Raw genomic sequence first — 18,862 nt, forward strand, 5'->3', positions numbered from 1 at the left:
GAAGCTCAAAACTTAATGTATTACTAACCTCTAGATACATGTTTCCATGCAGCTCTGACAAGGCACGTTTTGGGAGACCGCTTCGCAAATGCAAGCCATCACAGTTTTGGGACACAACATATTTCAAAATACCTACACGATGCAGTTCAAATAGTGCCATATGAGCTAGTGTTGGTTCTGCCTTTGTCAAGTCATGGTGGCTAATGAGAAGAAAAAACACAGAAGTACACAGGTACATTAAACTTCAATAAACACAGTAATTCCACTGTATGATGAATTATTTCATTAGTCTCTCTCTCTCTCTCTCTCTCTCTCTCTCTCTCTCTCTCTCTCTCTCTCTCTCTCACACACACACATACACACACAGGTATATCTGATAACATAACATACAAAAAATTAATATACTCAACAAACAGGATATTTTTTAATTATTTTCATCTGTAACATTTCTGAGGGAAAACAATGCTTCACAAACACAACCCACAAACAGAAGTTAATTTCATTCATCATAATCTATGTTTTTCAAAACCACAGTTGCGTATGTCATTAATGAAACACACAGCACCAGCTACTTTTCCCACGTGCACCAGAAAAAATGTAACTCGTACAATATTTCAGTACGTGAATTAGAATGACATCAGTACAGCATAAAATAAAATGTTGAATGGTTAGAGCTCTAATGAGAAATACAATTACCTTCCTCCCAAAGATTACATAAAGTAGCTCAATCATATCAGCAAATTTTGCCTTTAGAGGCCTACACGCAACTACAAGAGGAAATGAACCAGTCAGTCATGACTGGAAGACAGTGAGGTGGATGTTTATCAATTGTGTAAAACATTGACCTAATAGAACTACAGTCTAGGAATTCTGATGGTTCAGGCCTTCAATCATTTCACTCCTGTGAGAATTTGGACATGTTAACAGACATTACATTTGTTGGATATTTCAACTCATCCTTGAGTTAATTACTGAATATAGTGATCCAAATCAATGTGCCCACATCTCTGACTAGTCATCTTCTCGTGCAGGAGTAGCCAAGGTCTGTGTGGCTTCCAAAAGATATGTTGCTGCCTACTTATTTGTCAACTGGATGGCCGATGCAATGCTCTTCAATTTGAGAGATCATAAAAACTCAAAATCTGATGCCTACAGAAAACAGAACCTCCTTAAGAATAGTGGTTCTAACTGCCCTTTGATCAAGTTCACAAGGTTTAATAAACTGTAAAGACTTTTCTGTCATGTTATGTTGGCTAATGTCATATGTATTACGACCCGTGTCATGCAAAAGGCACTTCTGTGCAGAGTGCCAGAGTGATAGGGAAGCACAGAGGGGATCAGGTTTGTATTAAGTGTGGCGGTAGAGACTGGGCAAACGAAATCCAGGCTGCCAGACCGTGTTTCTGTGGACAACAATCAGGTTCATTTGCCTATGGCAGATCGCATTACACATTCAAATCTATGAGCAGAATAATAAATTTGAAAACCAATTTTGACTGTCTAGATGGGATTCATGCTGATTATGTGCATATGCTGGTCCACAGTTGCTGCATCACATCAGAAGGCAAGGACAGCTGACATAGCTTTGTACAATTTTCCTCAAAAAGGCGATTGTTTATTAACAGTAAGGTCATCGAAACTGGTTATGAACATTACAGCATAAATTAACTCATTTGACATTACTGAGAGAGACTGCATTTATGGTCCATAGAACAAGAAAGCAATTCTTTGAGTTACTCGAGGGAATGCTGCCCCATAACGTTGAAAACCAGCAACGTCTCGATAGGTAACCCTCACTGTCATTTTAAGACATTTTCCAATTTGTGCCTTGAAAGTGACACGAGGTTACCTGTTGAAATATTGGAGTTTTCTGTGAATTCACCCAGCTGCATTCTCGTTAGCTATTAGAGTGTAGTACACATGTTGAAAAGGCCTAAATTTCACAACTATCTACCTAACTAGCAAATTAGCTGCTTCCCTTTGGGCAATCTGTTAAAAATTACAGTCATGTCACTCAGAACAAGTGAATGTGTGCACACATCTTAGGGTACAAAATCCCAGCCAATAGAGTCTGAAGTCTCATACACTATTTACACAACTAATATGGTGACAAACAAAACAGTTTTTAAACCAAGAGCCTTTAAAATCAACAACTGTTGTTACCTTACTTTGGAACGAAGTCTACATCGTAATACCATTGTCACTGCTATTTGAATCTGTCTCCAAAGTATGTGATTGCAAATTTATGATTATAGGTTCAAGGCTCACCTCCATCTTCACCTCCCAATCAAAGTCCTCTTCCTTAAAGCTTTTCAACGGGCTACATGGAATCTGCCCACACTGAAGGGGAGACGATGTCTATTATTTCATGTTCAAGCATCTGTTGTCTTGAATGTTTTGTTCTTTACCATCATATACCTTTTAACCTGCACCCAAATTAATTCAATCAGATTATACTGGCAGTGGTATGGTGGCCAACTCAAAATTGTATGACAACATTCAAGTGCTAGTAAATCAAGTTCATATGCATTGTTGTGTGACTTGTATAAATTAATGAGCAACAGGAGTTCAGCACGAGTCCAATTGTATAATAGAACTGAATGTTTTTAATTTTAAGCCAGAGCACAGTAGCCACTTTTCTGTTGTTTGACTTAGTATTCTCTCTGTAAGAGCTGGTGCTGTCCACTACAATTACCGTCGACTTTGGTTCAGGTATGGAACGAATTGCTCAGTGAACCACTTCTTGAAACTGACAGCGTTCATTTCCGAATAGCAATCACTGCCATTTTTCTTGGCTAAATACTTGCTTTCTCACAGGGACAAAACCAGGGCAAAAGCCATTGAGCAAAGTTATTATCTAGGACTTTTTCCTATGAGAAATTAAAAATTGCTAGTAAGGTCACTCTTTTCCAGCAGTTTTCCTAGAGTAATTGTGATTCACAAATTTTTGATTAACATAATTTATAGTGAATCTTTCACAAAGTCTCAAGCAACTGGAAAAAAGCACAGGTGACTTCTGTATAAGAAGGGTAAAGGAATGGACCTGTAAAATTACAGACCAACACTCTTAACGCTGGTTTACTGCAGAACTCTTGAATATATTCTGAGTGTGAATATAATAAATTTTCTCAAGACCGAGAAGCTTTTGTCCATGAATCAGCATGGTTTTAGAAAGCATTACTCGTGTAAAATTCAGCTTGTTCTTTTCTCACATGATGTAAGCGAATTAACAGTTTAGTGAAAGTGAACAGTTCAGATTTCTACGCATTCAGATAAATAGTAAACTGTTGTGGAAAGCCCACATTCAGGATCTTGTACAAAGACTTAATGCTGCCATTTTTATTATTCGAACAGTATGTAAAGTAAGTGATAGCTTGATACAAAAATTAGTCTACTTCGCTTATTTTCATTCGTTTAAGTCATATGGTATTATATTTTGGTGTAACTCTTCCCATTCTAAAAGGATATTTTTGGCTCAGAAATGGGTGGTTCAGGCAATAAGTGGTGGAAGTTTGTGAACCTCTTGTCAACCCCTATTCACTAGTCTGGGTATTTTGACATTAGCCTCTCAATATATATATTCTTTACTGCCATTTCTTGTTAACAATATCAGCTTATTCTCAAGAGTAAGCAGCTTTCACTCAGTTAATACTCGGCAGAAATCCAACCTGCATTTGGATCGGACTTACTTTAATCTTGTGCATTATACTGCTGTATCCATTTCCAATAAGCTATCACAAGTATTCAAAACTCTTAGCAGTAATTCACGCGCTTCCAAATCGAAACTGAAGAGTTTCCTCATGGATCACACCTTCTATTCTGTTGAGTTCCTTGAAAAATTAAGCTGATTCTTATGTTATATTGTTAACTGTGTTTACTTAAAATTATGGCTTGACTTTTTTTTTGGGTTGATAAACATTTTATTTTTATCTGTTATTACTTTTATGTTGTAATTTCATGTACTGATAAATTCCATGACCTAGGAGATTTGATCCTCAATTTGGTCCTACATAACTTGACGTGTAAATAAAAATAATAAAAAACTATGGATGAAGGGCAACAGGCAGATTCCACATTCCTATGTTTCCGAAAAGCATTTGACGTGATGCCCAACTGCAAGACTGTTAATGAAGGTATGAGCATACTGAATAGGTCACCTGATATGTTAGTGGCTGGCAGACTGCAACCCAGGAAATTGTCCTCAATGGCACATGTTGGATCAGAGACAAGGGTATCATTATGAGTGCTTCAGGGAAGTGTGATAGGACCACATTATTTTCTATATACATGAATGATCTGGAGGACAGAATGATCAGCAGTCTGTGGCTGATTGCTGATGATGCTGTGGTGTATGAGAAGGTGTCCAAGTTGAGTGACTGTAGGACGATACAAGAAGACTTAGACAAAATTTTTAGTTGTTGTGATGAATGGCAGGTAGCTCTAAATATAGGAAAATGTAAGTTAATGAAGATAAGTAGGACAAACAAACCTGTAATGTTAGGATACAGCATTAGTAGCGGCCTGCTTGACACAGTCACATTGTTTAAATATCTGGATGTAACATCGCAAAGTGATACGAGACTGAATGAGCATGTGAGCATTGTGGTAGGGAAGGGGAATGACTGACTTTGGTTTATTGGGAGAATTTTGTGTAAGTATGTTTCACCTGTAAAAGGGATCACACACAGGACACTAGTGCAATGTATTCTTGAGTACTGCTCAAGTGTTTGGGATCTGCACGGGTCAGATTAAAGGAAGACGTCAAAGCAATTCAGAGGCAGGCTGCTAGATTTGTTACTGGTAGGTTCAAACATCATGCAAGCATTACTCAGATGTTTCGGGAACTCTAATGGGAATCCCTGGAAAGAAGTTGACATTCTTTTCAAGGAACACTACTGAGAGAACTGTGAGAACCGGCATTTGAAGCTGAATGCAAAATGGTTCTACTGTCACCGAATGCATTTGGAGTAAGGACCAAGAAGATAAGATACGAGAAATTTGATCTCATACGGAGGTGTATGGACAGTCTTTTTCCCTATCTGTTTGTGAGTAGAACATGAAAGGAAATGACTAATAGTGAAACAGGATACTATCCTCCACACATCATATGGTGGCTTGTGGAGTATGTATGTACACGTCAATGTAGATGTAGATACCATAGTTTTGGATTGGCTCTCACCTGAACACAGTACAAATTACTTTTTAGACTGACCCAGATGCTGCAAGCAACCGACAAACGATAACAGGCAACTTTTGTTCAGAAGCAGATTAGCTCACAGATCCAAATCCGGGCTGTTTAAGATTAAGCTGGAAGTGACTGGATTTGGGCTTCCTCAAGTACTGCTTGTATTTTTATTACCATTGAGCATACAGATCCTCATTTGGCTTCTTATCCTGAATTATTTCGAAAAGCTTAGGTCATATTTAGGTTTAATAAACTATGTTTACTGCCTTATCTTGAAGTGTATTGTTGGTATAATGTCCACTTTATGTGAAGACAGTGGATATCATTTTATGCCTTCACTCTTTGCTTTCTCCAGTTTGGATGAGGAGGTGCATGTCCGCCACTTAATTTCCGAGTCCAGTTTTGTTTCATCATCACATTATTGATCTACATGAGCAAAACCAATGAAAAATCTGAAACTTCCTGAAAGTTTAAAAATACAGAATATCAGCCATGAACTTATATGAAGATGAGAAGTCTTTTGTCATAATTTCAACTGCTGAGCCCTCTACTTGTGGGCGAAGTGATCAATATTTACGAACTGTCAATCACCTCTGCCTGAAGACTCCAGTGTGAATTATTTGAGACAATCCCTGATGAAATACCAAGACTACACTGTAGGTGTCAGTCTCTGAGTACAAACTAATTTTCATGAATAGTAGCTGTTGCTGTGCATTCTGACAGGAGTTTGCCTTCAAGCATTATTCCATCACTTCAGTCTGCTTCTTGCATTAGTGTGCATGTTTTGAATGTTTTATACACATTAGTTTATGGCTATATTGTTCTTACAGTATTTGTAATGGTGACATAAAATAATAGAACCATGAGTTACACCAACAAACTAAAGTTCTAGTGCTCTGCACTTATAACTTCCTGAAAAGAGTGTGGGGCAAAGACAAGACGTGCCCATATGGCGCCAACTCAAACATTACCAATTGCCAGGAAAGAGCTGCTGAAGTGTGGGATGTTAGACTGATGTCAGAATCTTGCAACAGATACCTAGTGAAAATCTTTTAAAGTGCCAGGGAAGCAACACAATCTAAAAAAAGAAGCAAGTCACCTAGATGACTTTGCTTATAGCCCCCAGTCCACACAATGGTGCCAATGGTTGGTTGGTTGGTTTAAAAGAGGGGTAAAGGGATCAAACCAAGAGGTCATCTGTCCCTTGTTCCGAATAAGACAATGTCACAAGTGTGAGAATAAAACAAAACGAGATTGACAACGCAAAACAGAATGAAAGGAAAAATCACAAGAACGATGAAGGGCAACAAATGGGTAAATGGACGAAAGAGGACAAGAAAACCACAGAAACGTAAGAAACGGGATGAAGAGATTAAAAAAATAAAGCTGACCATGAGAATAAAAAAGGATGAGGCACTGACCATGAGAATAAAAAAGGATGAGGCAGCCACTCTGCAACACATTAAAACCTCCACCCTAGAAGCACTAGGGTGGAGGACACAGAGGGACAAAGGACATCGCTAAAACTTAGATCAAATGATAAAACGCACCCTCACGAATAAAACGTAAACCTAAATCAGCCGATGAGGTGTTGTCAGATAAAATTAGTGGCAACGAGTCCGGTAACCCAAGATTTCGTCGCTGGGCAGTCAATGTGGGACAGAGCACCAGAATATGGGCCACTGTCAACCGGGTGCCGCACCGACACTCAGGTGGGTCTTCACGGTGCAGGAGGTAACCGTGGGTCGCTCGAGCGTGGCCAATGTGGAACCAGCAGAGGACAACTGATTCCCTGCGAGAGGCCTGCACGTAAGTCTTCCACATGTTCGCAGTCTCCTTAATGACACACAGTTTTTGTGAGTACTGTTATACCATTCCATCTCCCAAAGCCGAAAAACTCTACGGTGTATGTCAGAACGCAGGTCACGTTCAGAGATGCCCATCTCCAGAAGCGGTTTCTGCGTAGCCCGTTTGGCCAGCCTGTCGGCAAGTTTGTTGCCTGGGGTGTCGACATGTCCCGGGGTCCACCCGAACACCACTGAACGACGGGACTGGTCCGGGGCATAGACGTTACCAAATGATAAGGGTAGCTTGAAGGCTGCTTAAGGAGACAGTACACAGAAGAAACGATTCCCCGGAGCATGAACAGATATGTTGAAGTGCACGAGAGATGGGCACCAGTTCTGCAGTGAATACACTGCAGCCATTGGGCAAGGAATGCTGTTCAAAATGGCCTCTGTGGACGTAGGTGAAGCCAACATGATCATCAGCCATCCAGCCGTCAGTGTAAACCACTTCAGAGCCCCAGAACACGTCAAGAATCGAGAGGAAGTGAGAGCTGAAAGCGGCAGGAGTAACTGAGTCATTACGGCCACGCTAAAGCTAAAGGTCCGGACGAGTCTGTGGCCTAGATGTACACCGTGGAGGTGTATGTGGACGGACGTGGATGGGAGGTGGTAAAGGGAAGAACTCCAGTTCAGACAGAAGGGATCGCATGCAAACCGCAATCGTCAGCCCTGACCTGGGCCACCGATGCAGAAGATGAACTGCCGCAGGTGGAAAAAGGAGACAGTAATTCGGATGCTCAGGAGAATTATGAATGTGTGCAATGTAACTGGCAAGCAGTTGTTCATGTCGGATCTGCAATGGAGGGACTCCGGCCTCCACCAGGACACTGGTCACCGGAATCATTCTAAAAGCTCCCGCCGCTAGGTGAATGTCACAGTGGTGCACTGGGTCTAGCACACGCAACGCTGAGGGCACTGCTAAACAATAAACCAGACTCCCATAGTCAAGGTGGGCTTTAACAAGGGCTTTGTCGAGCTGCAGCAGAGTAGAGTGATCTTCACCCCAGTTGGTGTTGCTCAGGCAGCGGAGAGCATTGAGGTGCTGCCAACACTTCCACTTAAGCTGACGAAGGTGAAGTAGCCAAGTTAATCGGGCATCGAAAACCAGTCCTAAGAATCGATATGTCTCCACTATAGTGAGTGGATTGTCATGAAGGTAAAGTTCTGGTTCTGGACGAATGGTACAACGCTAACAGAACTGTACGACACAAGACTTAGCGGCCGAAAACTGGAACCCTTGGGTGAGAGCCCACGACTGCGCCTTGTGGATGGCTCCCTGTAGGCGCCGCTCAACAACACCAGTACTGGAGCAGCAGTACGAAAAGAAGAAGTCATCTGCATACACAGAGTTAAGACGGACGGCCCTACAGCTGCTGCTAGACCGTTAATGACCACTAAAAATAGTTATACACTCAATACAGAGCCCTGCAGGACCCCATTTTCCTGGACACGGGGGGGAACTATGGGAGGCACCAACTTGGACACGGAAAGTACGAAGCAACAGGAAATTTTGGATAAAAATCGGGATCGGGCCTCGGACACGCCACTTGTATAATGTGGCAAGGATATGATGTTGCCAGGTGGTGTCATACGCTTTGCGTAGATCAAAAAGGATGGCGTCTGGAAAAGGCTGTTCAGATGGCAGACTCCAGGGGCACAAAATTATCAAGAGGTAGAGCGACCCTGGTGGAAGCTGTAGGCCACACGACTCCAGGACCCAACCCAACCGCCGATACACCATACATTCCTGCAGCTTACAAACAACGTCGGTGAGGCTGATAGCTATCCACATCAAGCGGGTTTTTACCAGATTTGAGCACCGGAACGATGGTGCTCTCCCAGCATTCAATGGAAAGACGCCATTGCACCAAATCTGATTGAAGATGGCGAGGAGGTGGCACTTGTAGTCAGACAAGAGATGTTTAATCATCTGACTGTGGATCCGATCTGGCCCAGGAGCTGTGTCGGGGCAATGTGCAAGTGCACTGAGGAACTCCCACTCTGTAAATGGGGTATTATTGGGTTTACTGTGGCACGTAGTCAATGAGAGGGTTTTACTTTCCATCCGCCGTTTGAGGGTGCGAAAGGCTGGGGGGTAATTCTCCGATGCAGAGGCTCGACCCTAGTGCTCAGCAAAGTAATATCAGGGCCACCCGTTGGGGTCTGGTACCTTGAAAGATGTCTGATCTTCGTCCAGAGTTGGGAAGGTGACGTACGGCATCCAATGGTTGACATCTACCTCACCCGACACTCCTGTTTCTGCCGTTTTATAAGCTGGTGTACCCAGGCACGGAGCCGCTTGATAGCTATCAGATGCTCTAGGGAAGGGTGCCGCTTATGTCGCTGTAGAGCTCGCCGATGTTCTTTATTGCCTCAGAGACATCCGGTGACCACTAAGGAACTGTCATTCACTGGGGGCACCCTAAAGAGCGAGGGATCATGTTTTCTGCCACAGAAACGATTGTTTTAGTCACCTGCTGAACCGTCACATCGATGTTGCTGTGCGAGGGAGATTCCGTAGTGACAGCAGAGGTTAAAGTTTCCCAGTCCACCTTGTTTAAAGAACATCTGGGCAAGCGTCCATAGGCCTGACACCGGGGCAGCGACAAGAAGATGGGGAAGTAGTCACTACGACACAGGTTGTTATGTGCTCTCCAGTGAATAGATGGGAGAAGTCCTGGGCTGCAAACTGATAAATCAATGGCCGAGTAACTACCTCGGGCCACACTGAAATGCACCCCAGTATTTAAAAGGTACAGGTCGAACTGAGACAGTAAAGTTTCGACGCCTCTGCCTCGGCCAGTAAGCACAGTGCCACCCCACAAGGGTTTATGGGCGTTAAAATCTCCCAAAAGTAGGAAAGGTTCAGGGAGTTGATCAATCAGTGCAGTTAATACATTCAGGGGTACTGCACCATCAGGAGGAAGATATACACTGCAGACAGTTGTTTCCTGTGTCGTCCCTATCCTGACAGTCACAGATTCAAGAGGTGGTTTGAAGGGGGCACAGTGTCACCAGAGACTGAATTTAGGACATAAACGCAAACTCCACCTGACACTTGAGTATAGTCGCTACGGTTCCTGTAATATCCCTTACAGTGGCGGAGGGTAGGGGTCCGTACTGCCGGGAAACAGGTTTCCTGGAGGGCAATGCAGATAGCAGGTGTAAAGCTCAACAGTTGCCGTAGCTCAGCCAGGTGGTGGAAAAAACTGCCACAATACCACTGGAGGATGACATCATCGTGAGACTGGGAAGGCACGGAACGTTTAATGAGGCAATTTATGCCACAGGGTCACCTACTGCCACCGACTTATTGCCCGAGCAGTCTACATCCATTGTGCCCGAGGGTCCGATGAGATCTAGGTCCTCAGCGGACACCAGAATCTCAACCCCATCCTCAGTCGCAGAGCTTGCAGATAGTGGTCGTGTTGGTGTCGCCTCAAGTTCATTGTTCTTGGGGGTCTTCTTTTTTTTTATATATATATTTCTTGCACTGTTCCTTGGGTTTCCCTGGTTGGGAGGATTTCAACTGAATCAGTCTCCGGGACTGTGGATGGGTGCGAAGCCCTATTACCAGCTGCTTTTGGGCTCTTCAGCCACTGGCGGGTGTCATTTTTCCCACTAGCAGAAACCTGGGAAGGGAGTGACCCAAGAGACCCCTTCCTAGCAAGAGGAGCCGAAGAAGCCTTATGCTTCTCTGGCTCAGAAGTGAGGAATTAAATCCCTGATGGTTGAGGGGTGTTGTTCCTAAAGTAGGTTGTGCGAGGGCAACAGGGAGGGAAGTCACCTCTTACGACAAGCAGCAATACCTCGGGCCTGCTCTAGACCCCGGGCCCGCAGGAGGGACAATGGTGGCAATACTGGCGCCGACACTGGCCAGTATTTATGAAACAGTACCCACATATTCAGGCCAACATTAAGTTGAATTCATATGAGCCAACATACAAGAGTCCGACACACAGATGCATTTGCGGTTTTGAGTATGAATAATTACATTTAGTCACTGCAAAACGAAAAGGAAAACAAGTGAAAGAAGAAAATGGTAGGCAATGACTATATAACACACACATACAAAAACTCCAGTCCCAGGAGTCAATAGTAAGATGACATGTTCTGGAAAATTCAGTTTAGGGTTAGTCTTTACATTGTTTAGTACACCTTTTCCTCACACGAGATACACCCAACGAATAAATAAATAAATAAATAAATAAATAAATAATCAGTAGGGAAAATGTGTAACTAATGTGGTTTGTAGAACAGGGTAACAAGAAAAATGTTCTACAAAGTTTACAAAAATTGTGGGTAGAATATGATTAATTTTGTATCTGAATTTGAAAGAAGTGAAATGAACTGTGTGTTACAAGGAACAAAAATGTAAACCCTGTGAAGTATATATATATATTCTGTGCCTACAGTGTCACGTCTTTCAGTGTCACACAAATTTTTAATTTTAAAGGGGATCACTTAAGACTATTTCCATGGGTTCGCCCCTCAAATTTCTCCCTCATATCACAAAATTGTTGTCTGATGTAGTACAAACTGAAAAAATAAATTCCTTTTAAAGCACAGTTTCGTATATAATTTATATTGAAAACCTAACACCTGTGTCACAAAACAAATCCTACATCGAGAATACTTTACACAAGTTTAAGGGAAGAAATGCTTCCGATAATTATTACAGTATTTAAAGAACATCAAAATATGAACAGGCTGAAATGAACAAACAGTACCTGAGACTATGCTAATCAATTCAACTGTAAAAAGCTAAGGAGCATATTATTAGCAAAATGAGAAATATGCAAAAGTGAAATGCCAAAATGAGCACTTCTCAACTGGGAGTAAATCAAAACAATCAGAATGGCTTAAACAGAGCATAATAACATGAGCCATAAACGAATAAGAGCTAAGCAACTAAGCAAATAAGAGAATAGGCAAAAACGAGATGCCAACATAATGAGAGCTGGCCAAACTCCGTCGGCACTTATATACGGTTGCGCTGGTGGCGGCACCTCGCGGCCCGTACGCAACACACGAGCGCCTGTGATCGCAATGCACTCTTAGCGCTCACGGCGGCATCTAGCGGCCTGTACGCAAGTTGTGCAATTGCTGTCACAGGTCGACCCTTAATCTATGATGTTACAACCCCCAACTCACAGGTCAGGTACATTATGACCTAACACGTAGTCAGTCAAATATACAATGAAGTTGTTAGATGATTCTAAGTTTATAAAATTAATACTTAAGACACTAACTATCTAAACAGCCTTTTTAATGAATTAGTTTATCATCTGCTCATCATATGGGCCGAAATTATCAAAATCACTACCCATATACAAAACAATTCCAAGATTGTTTCATGGAGTAATTTGGACTTTTTACTTTGCATACAAAGGAATCCTATTACAATTAAAAGCTATAATTTAAAACAAGTAACTATATTTTCATAGGAAATTACTGGACTTCCTGGTTGTAATCCTCAACTTTATAACAATACCAGAGACAGAAAGTTGCTACTCACCATATAGCAGAGATGCTGAGTCACGATAGGCACGACAAAACGATTCACACAATTATAGTTTTTGGCCATTAAGGCCTTTGTCAGCAGTAGACACTACACACACACACACACACACACACACACACACACACACACAGAAACGCGCGCGCGCAAACGCACCATCTGGATCCTTCCCACCTATTCCAACTTTTCTGAGTTGTGCTGGTGGGAACTCTCCCTACAACATATTTTTCATTCTTGCAACTCCCCTAGCCTCGAGCTTTGTTACTCCTCGTCCTCCACCCATTTGTGCCATTCCCTGCTCCAACTCCAGTATTACACATGCCTTCACTCAACTAGTCTTTTTCCCTTCTCTACTCCCCCTCCTCCTGACTCAGCACTTAGTAGCCCCACTAAGTCCCTGCATGCTCTTACAACATCTGCTAACCTGCTATCCCTCTAGACCGCCTCCTTACCCCCACCACCCACCCTGGGTTACTGTTCACATCAAATGCAATTCCGGTCCGCAGTGAGGCCACAGCAACCAGAGACAGTGGATGTGTGTGTGCGTGTGCTTTCTATTTCTGAAAAAGGCTTTTTGAAAAAAAAGTTTTTATGTTTATTAGTCTTTTCATTGTGCTTGTCTATGACTCAATGCCTCCTTTATGGGGCGAATAGCAATCTATCCGTTTTATATATTCCAAAGTATTCTTCCAACTCGATATATGAATCTTCCCATCATAGCTCCTTTCAGTTTCAAAATAGAACTGAAAACATTACTTTTCTGCCCACTCCTAATACAAATGTGTAACCCGTAAAGAGCCCCAAGTTGTCTCAAACTGAACACAGAAGGAATGACAATGAAGGTAACTGGAGTGTCTGTGACAGTGGTCGGCAAACTGCAGCCCACGGGCCACATGCGGCCAAGATCATGTTTCCGTGCAGCCCGCGACCCTCCTCAGCTTCGCACGGGTAGCATTAGTTACCTACTTGTCTGGTGTAGTGGTGTTTTGTTTAGAGAAAATGTGTGGAATTGTGATTAAAGTTGGGGAAGTAATTAGATAACTGAAAACCATTGACCACTTTCATTTAACGCACCACTTGCCGGTGTTCCACAGCGCTAAAGGCGTGAGCGGACTTCTAGTCAACAATGTGAGCCGTGCATCAAACGTGCCGCGTGCCCATGGCCACTCGTTTGTCAGCGGCGGACTTGTCCTGCAGCCGCCTCATTGTTAGCTTTGTCGTATCAGTGCGTCAGCCGTGAACCAAGATTCGTTGCCCCTGAACATTCGTTGCATATTGACTGTATTTGTGTTCATATTTGGTGATATAATTATAAGTGGAATAAATAACATCTGCTGTACCCTCAAGAACAGTGACTAATAGAAAAATATGTGAAGAGAAAAGAAGTTTCCAAGAAATATGGGAAGAAGAGTTTTGCTTTATAAGCGTGCACTAAGAAGGTACTGCTACTTGCTTAATATGCTGGGATACGATTGTGGGACTGAAGAGATGCAATTTATTTTGCCACTACACAAGTAAGTACAATTCATTTACAGTAACTTTTCCTTTGAATTCAAATGAAAGAAAGAAAAAAATTGCTCATCTAAAATCTACCATTTCTTGTCAACAAAACATTATGTTAGCAGCAGTTGGGCAAAGTAAGGCTGTCACAAGAGCATCATATCAAGTATGTAATATTCTGGCAAAAAATGTGACCACCATTTCTGAAACTTTGTTTCAAAATTTCTCCAACAGTAAACAAATATCAGCTGAAATGAATAAGCTCACATTTTCAGAATCTACCTGTCGACGTTGTACAGAAGATATTTCAAAATATATGTTTGAGGCAGTAATTAATAAAGTCAAACTATGCACCTCGCATGTGATTTCAGTACTGATTTAGTTTCGATGGCTCAGTTTTCATTATTTGTGTGTTACTGCACAAATGATGGGGTAATAGAGAAAGATTTTTTAGCAATTATATCCATGAAAAGTCACACAAAAGGATGTGATTTTGCGGAGGCGGGGGAAAAAAAAAAAAAAAAAAAGCAAGCAAGCATTATCTATGAGCAAATTAATATCAGTACGTACAGATGGTTGTCCGTCAATGACGGGTGTCAACAATGCTTTGATAGCACTGATTAAGAAGGAATGGAATTTGCCAAATTTACTCTCCATACACTGCTTACTGCATCAAGTAAGTTCGGCATGTCAAATTTCAAATGCCAAATTGAAGAATGTTATGCAAATGGTTATAAGCATTATAAATTTCATTCGTGCCCGTGAACTTTTTACAGTGATGTTCTCCTACATACTGCTGTCAGATGGCTAAGCAAAGGAAAAGTGCTGGAACGGTTTGTCAATCTGAAATTATTTTATTCTTACAACAAAGTGGCAAAAATTATCCTGAACTTGATGATGATGAATGGTGGATACTTACAGCTTTTTTTGACCGATATTACACAAAAATTCAACACATTTAACTTTGAATTACAAGGACCAAACAAGATAACTGGGCAAATGACAAACAAAATATTTGCATCTGAAGCCAAACTGCAACTATATATAAATGAACTCTAAGTAAAAGATCTGTCTAATTTTCCAACTGTTGCTATGCTCCAATCAGGCTTAGCTATCGCCGAAACTATTTACTGAAACATGGAAGAATATTTGGAAGCCTGGTTTGCCTGTTAATAAAAAGAGCTGGAAATCTGCGGCCCGAGGTGCCACATCATATTGTTAGTTTTGGCCCTTGAGCAAAAACGTTTTACGACCATTGGTCCACGTCCACAGCCACGTGAATGTCCGAATGCAGCTAGGCGAGATTTGCGATAGCTCGAGTGGCACAGTAATAAAGACTTACTTCTGATGCTGACCGAATGTGCAGGCACGAAACGCAGGTGACCTGTGCACAGGTGGGACTACGCGTAGGAGGGGCACACTGCAAAGGACCCAGAAGATGTAACAGGGTACATGAAATAATTTTGGAAAGTCAACTCGGCCTGGCAGGAGACGTGCTTTAGCCACATTTTCTAGTCTACTGGTGAAACTTTCTTCAGGAATGGATGGTAGAACTATGCTGTGGCTACCTCGCAATCAATCAACGTGAAATCGTGCAGGAGTTGTTGTAGATGCCACTCCAGGATGAAATGAACTGCTTCCTGGGGATCGAATTCAGTGCCGGGGACAAGATGCAAGCAAGATGGGGTTTTGGTGTGTTGGGCTGTGGAGAGAAAGCTGATTTTGTAGTGGTATCCAGTTAAGAATAATGCTCGACACTACACTATCTTGGTTGGTTGACTTGGAGTGAATAGGACTAAACTGCAGGGTCATCAGTCCCTTCATCTGTTAAGTGGCAAAACCAGGAGTAGTCGTCAAAGAAAGAAGGCAAAAGACAAATCCCGGAAAGCCTAAGTGTAACTAACACAATAAAAAAGATAAAGCTCAGAAAAAAAACATCACAGACAAGTCATTAAAAGGTGGAAAGGGCAGAGCAAGTCTGGGCCACCGATCAAAGTCCGTCAAAGGTCACCAGGGGCATACGCAGGGGGGGGAGGGGAGGAAGCGGCAGGAGGCAGAGAGAGGTGCACCACCAACTCCATAGGCAGTCCACCACACCAAAAAGCCCTAGGCCGAAAAGCCCTACCTTGCATGGATGAATAGAAACCGTCTTCACAGGCAAAATGTTAACACCAGGTCAGCTGAGTTCGCATTGTCTGCTAGCACCTGAGGGAGCCTGTCAGGAATATTAAGACGCCATCTCAAAGCAGCCAAATTAGGGCAGCCTATGAGTAAGTGGACCACCATCGGGCGGGCTTGGCATTGGCAGTAACAGGGATCCTCAAGCCTGAGAATGTTGTCACAGGTCAGCCAAGTGTGGCAAATGTGGAGTCTACATAGGACAGTAGATTCCCTGTGAGTATCATGCAGGGAAGACTGCCACATGATCATGGTCCCCTCAATTGTCCTCGCTCTATTTGGGAAGATCAGGGCAGACAATTCCGAGTTCAAGAGTTACAGCAATTGATGGTGTAGAAATGATGAAAGGTCCGGTTCTCAAACCCACGTCCAGAATCGACATCCTGGTGCCAAACTGGTCAGCTCATTCATTTCCCAAAATCCCAACATTACCTGGGGTCCAAATGAAAACAACTGGCCCCCCAGCTTGATGGAGGCCTGGGACAAGAGCCTGGATAGCCTTAACCAGTGGGTGAGGAGAGCAGCACTGGTCTATAGCCTGAAAGCTGCTAAGGAAGTCACTACAGAGTAGTACTAGAACAAACATGGTTGGTTGGTTGGAATGGAGAAAGGACCAAACTACGCAGTCATCAGTCCTTCCGACCTTGGAATAACTAAAACTGATAAAACCTCATACTATAAGAGGGAATGACAACGGCCATAAAATTATGAACTATGGACAGAGAAGGAAGGAAGAAAGCAGAAGAAGAGAGGAGGGAAAGAAAGTGACTATGACGGGGGGCATGAAGGAAGAAGCACAGGTAGACAAGATACACACTCAAGATAAAACACACCCTGTAAGAAAAGGAGTGGAAAGGCAGGGGGTGGGGGTGAACCACCAAGCCCATACGAAGACAGGGCGAAGGGGGGAGCAAGACGGCCTGCCATCCCCCCGCCCTCCCCCCATCTACCGATAAGGTTGAAGGTTCCACGCTTAAATAAAGTGATAAAAACCCACATCATGAAGAAATCGTAAAACTAGATCACCCGATGAGGCATTGTCAGCTAACGCCAGGGGTAGCGAGCCAGGAAAGCTAAAAGTCTGCCACAGGGCAGCAAAGTTGGGACAGTCCAGGAAGAGGTGGCCCACAGTCAACACTGGTTCACAACGACAGAGAAGGGGTCCTCACGATGGAGGAGATAACCGTGATTCAGCTAGGTATGGCTGATGTGGAACCGGCAAACGACGACAGAGGCCTTAAGAGAGGTCCGTAAGGATGACTGCCACATAGTTGTAGAATCCTTTATCGCCCTGAGCTTGTTCGGCGAAGAAAGAGTGTGCCATTCTGCATTCCACAGTCTCAAAACCAGACGACGCAATGCCAAGCGAATGCCAAAATGCCAATAGCAAGAGATGGCCTGTTAGTACCCAATTTAGCCAGCTGATCGGCAAGTTCATTGCTGGGGATCCCAACATGGCCTGGGGTCCAAATGAAAACCACTGAGCATCCACGCTGAGCAAGGAGAGAAAGGGAGCCTGTAACGATACTTTGACTACCGCGCCTCCGCCAGAGCAAAGATGAGATTTACGATCGCGCATGCAGAAGAGCACTGCACCAGCGACAGATTTTCATAAGTAATTTTGATCTTCTTTCACTTTTGCGTAGGTGCTAGTTTGAACAACTAGTTCGGTACTTTCTTGTTATCTTGTCTTCATACGTTTAAGATGTGTATTTTTTGGCACTGATGTTAAAGAATGATTTTAAGTGGAAATTAAAACTATATTATGAAACGAACACACAGCGTCTTCAAGTTATTTCAGTAGTGATTCGCAATGGTTATCGCCAAATTTTTAAATTAATCCAGACAGTGAGAACTTCAAGAAATTTTCATCAGACGGAGAACAAGAGGACCAGCGAGCAATGAAAAAAGGACATCCTACAAGAAGATCAAGCAGTATTCCAGATGTAGCCGTGAAGACTATATTATAATAGATACTACATTTATGAGAGAATTATAAGGTAAATTTCAACTTATTTCCGATGTTATTTCCTTAGTCGCTTTTTGTAGTGTTGCTGACCCTGTCCGCCATTCACGGTCAACTTACAGCACTATCTCAATCAGTAATACGAAGTCCGCCTTATCCATAACTTATTCCATCAAAATTCAAAGCCCAATTAGATTTTCTATTTTGTATTTTCATGGCAGAACCCCGAGGAAAGGAAACACTACAAGTCCTGGATAGCTATGACCAATGGGTGGCGAGGGAAGCACTGGCTGATAGCTTACAAACTACTCAAGCAGTCGCTACAGATAGTGAAGGACGGTCCTGAGCAGAAGTGGACATGATCCAGTGTGCACAAGATGGCAACCAATTCTGAAGTAAAAACACTACAGCCATCTGGCAAGGAATGAAATTCCGTGTGCCTCGCATAGGTGTAAGCATAACCAGCAACCATGGAGCCATCAGTATAAATCACTTCTGAACCCTGGAATGAACTGAGGAGATAGTAGAATTGGTGGTGAAGGGTCTCTGGAGGGACAGAAACCTTTGAATTAATGGAAAGGTCAAGACAGAGCTGTGGCCGAGCGACGATCCATGGAGGGGTACACGCGCGAGCGAGAAAAAGAGGTGGTAAAGGGAAATGCTGG

The 18,862-nt window shown here is 42.8% G+C and overlaps 1 protein-coding gene across 3 annotated transcripts in view; it reads right to left on the reverse strand.

Annotated features, from left to right (window-relative positions):
• LOC126456762 (uncharacterized) overlaps window positions 1–18,862 on the reverse strand; it is a 190,114-nt gene that overhangs the window by 94,447 nt on the left and 76,805 nt on the right. For 2 of the 3 annotated variants that reach the window (XM_050092519.1, XM_050092518.1), the window contains exon 4: window positions 29–200. In XM_050092519.1, coding sequence (XP_049948476.1) covers window positions 29–200 — 172 coding nt within the window. Of the gene's footprint in view, window positions 1–28; window positions 201–2,268; window positions 2,427–18,862 lie in introns of all 3 variants that reach the window. The other variant, XM_050092520.1, reaches the window with a different exon arrangement.

The sequence above is a fragment of the Schistocerca serialis genome, chromosome 2 (genome assembly GCF_023864345.2).
Source record: "Schistocerca serialis cubense isolate TAMUIC-IGC-003099 chromosome 2, iqSchSeri2.2, whole genome shotgun sequence".
In the NCBI taxonomy this organism is placed as follows: Eukaryota; Metazoa; Arthropoda; class Insecta; order Orthoptera; family Acrididae; genus Schistocerca; species Schistocerca serialis.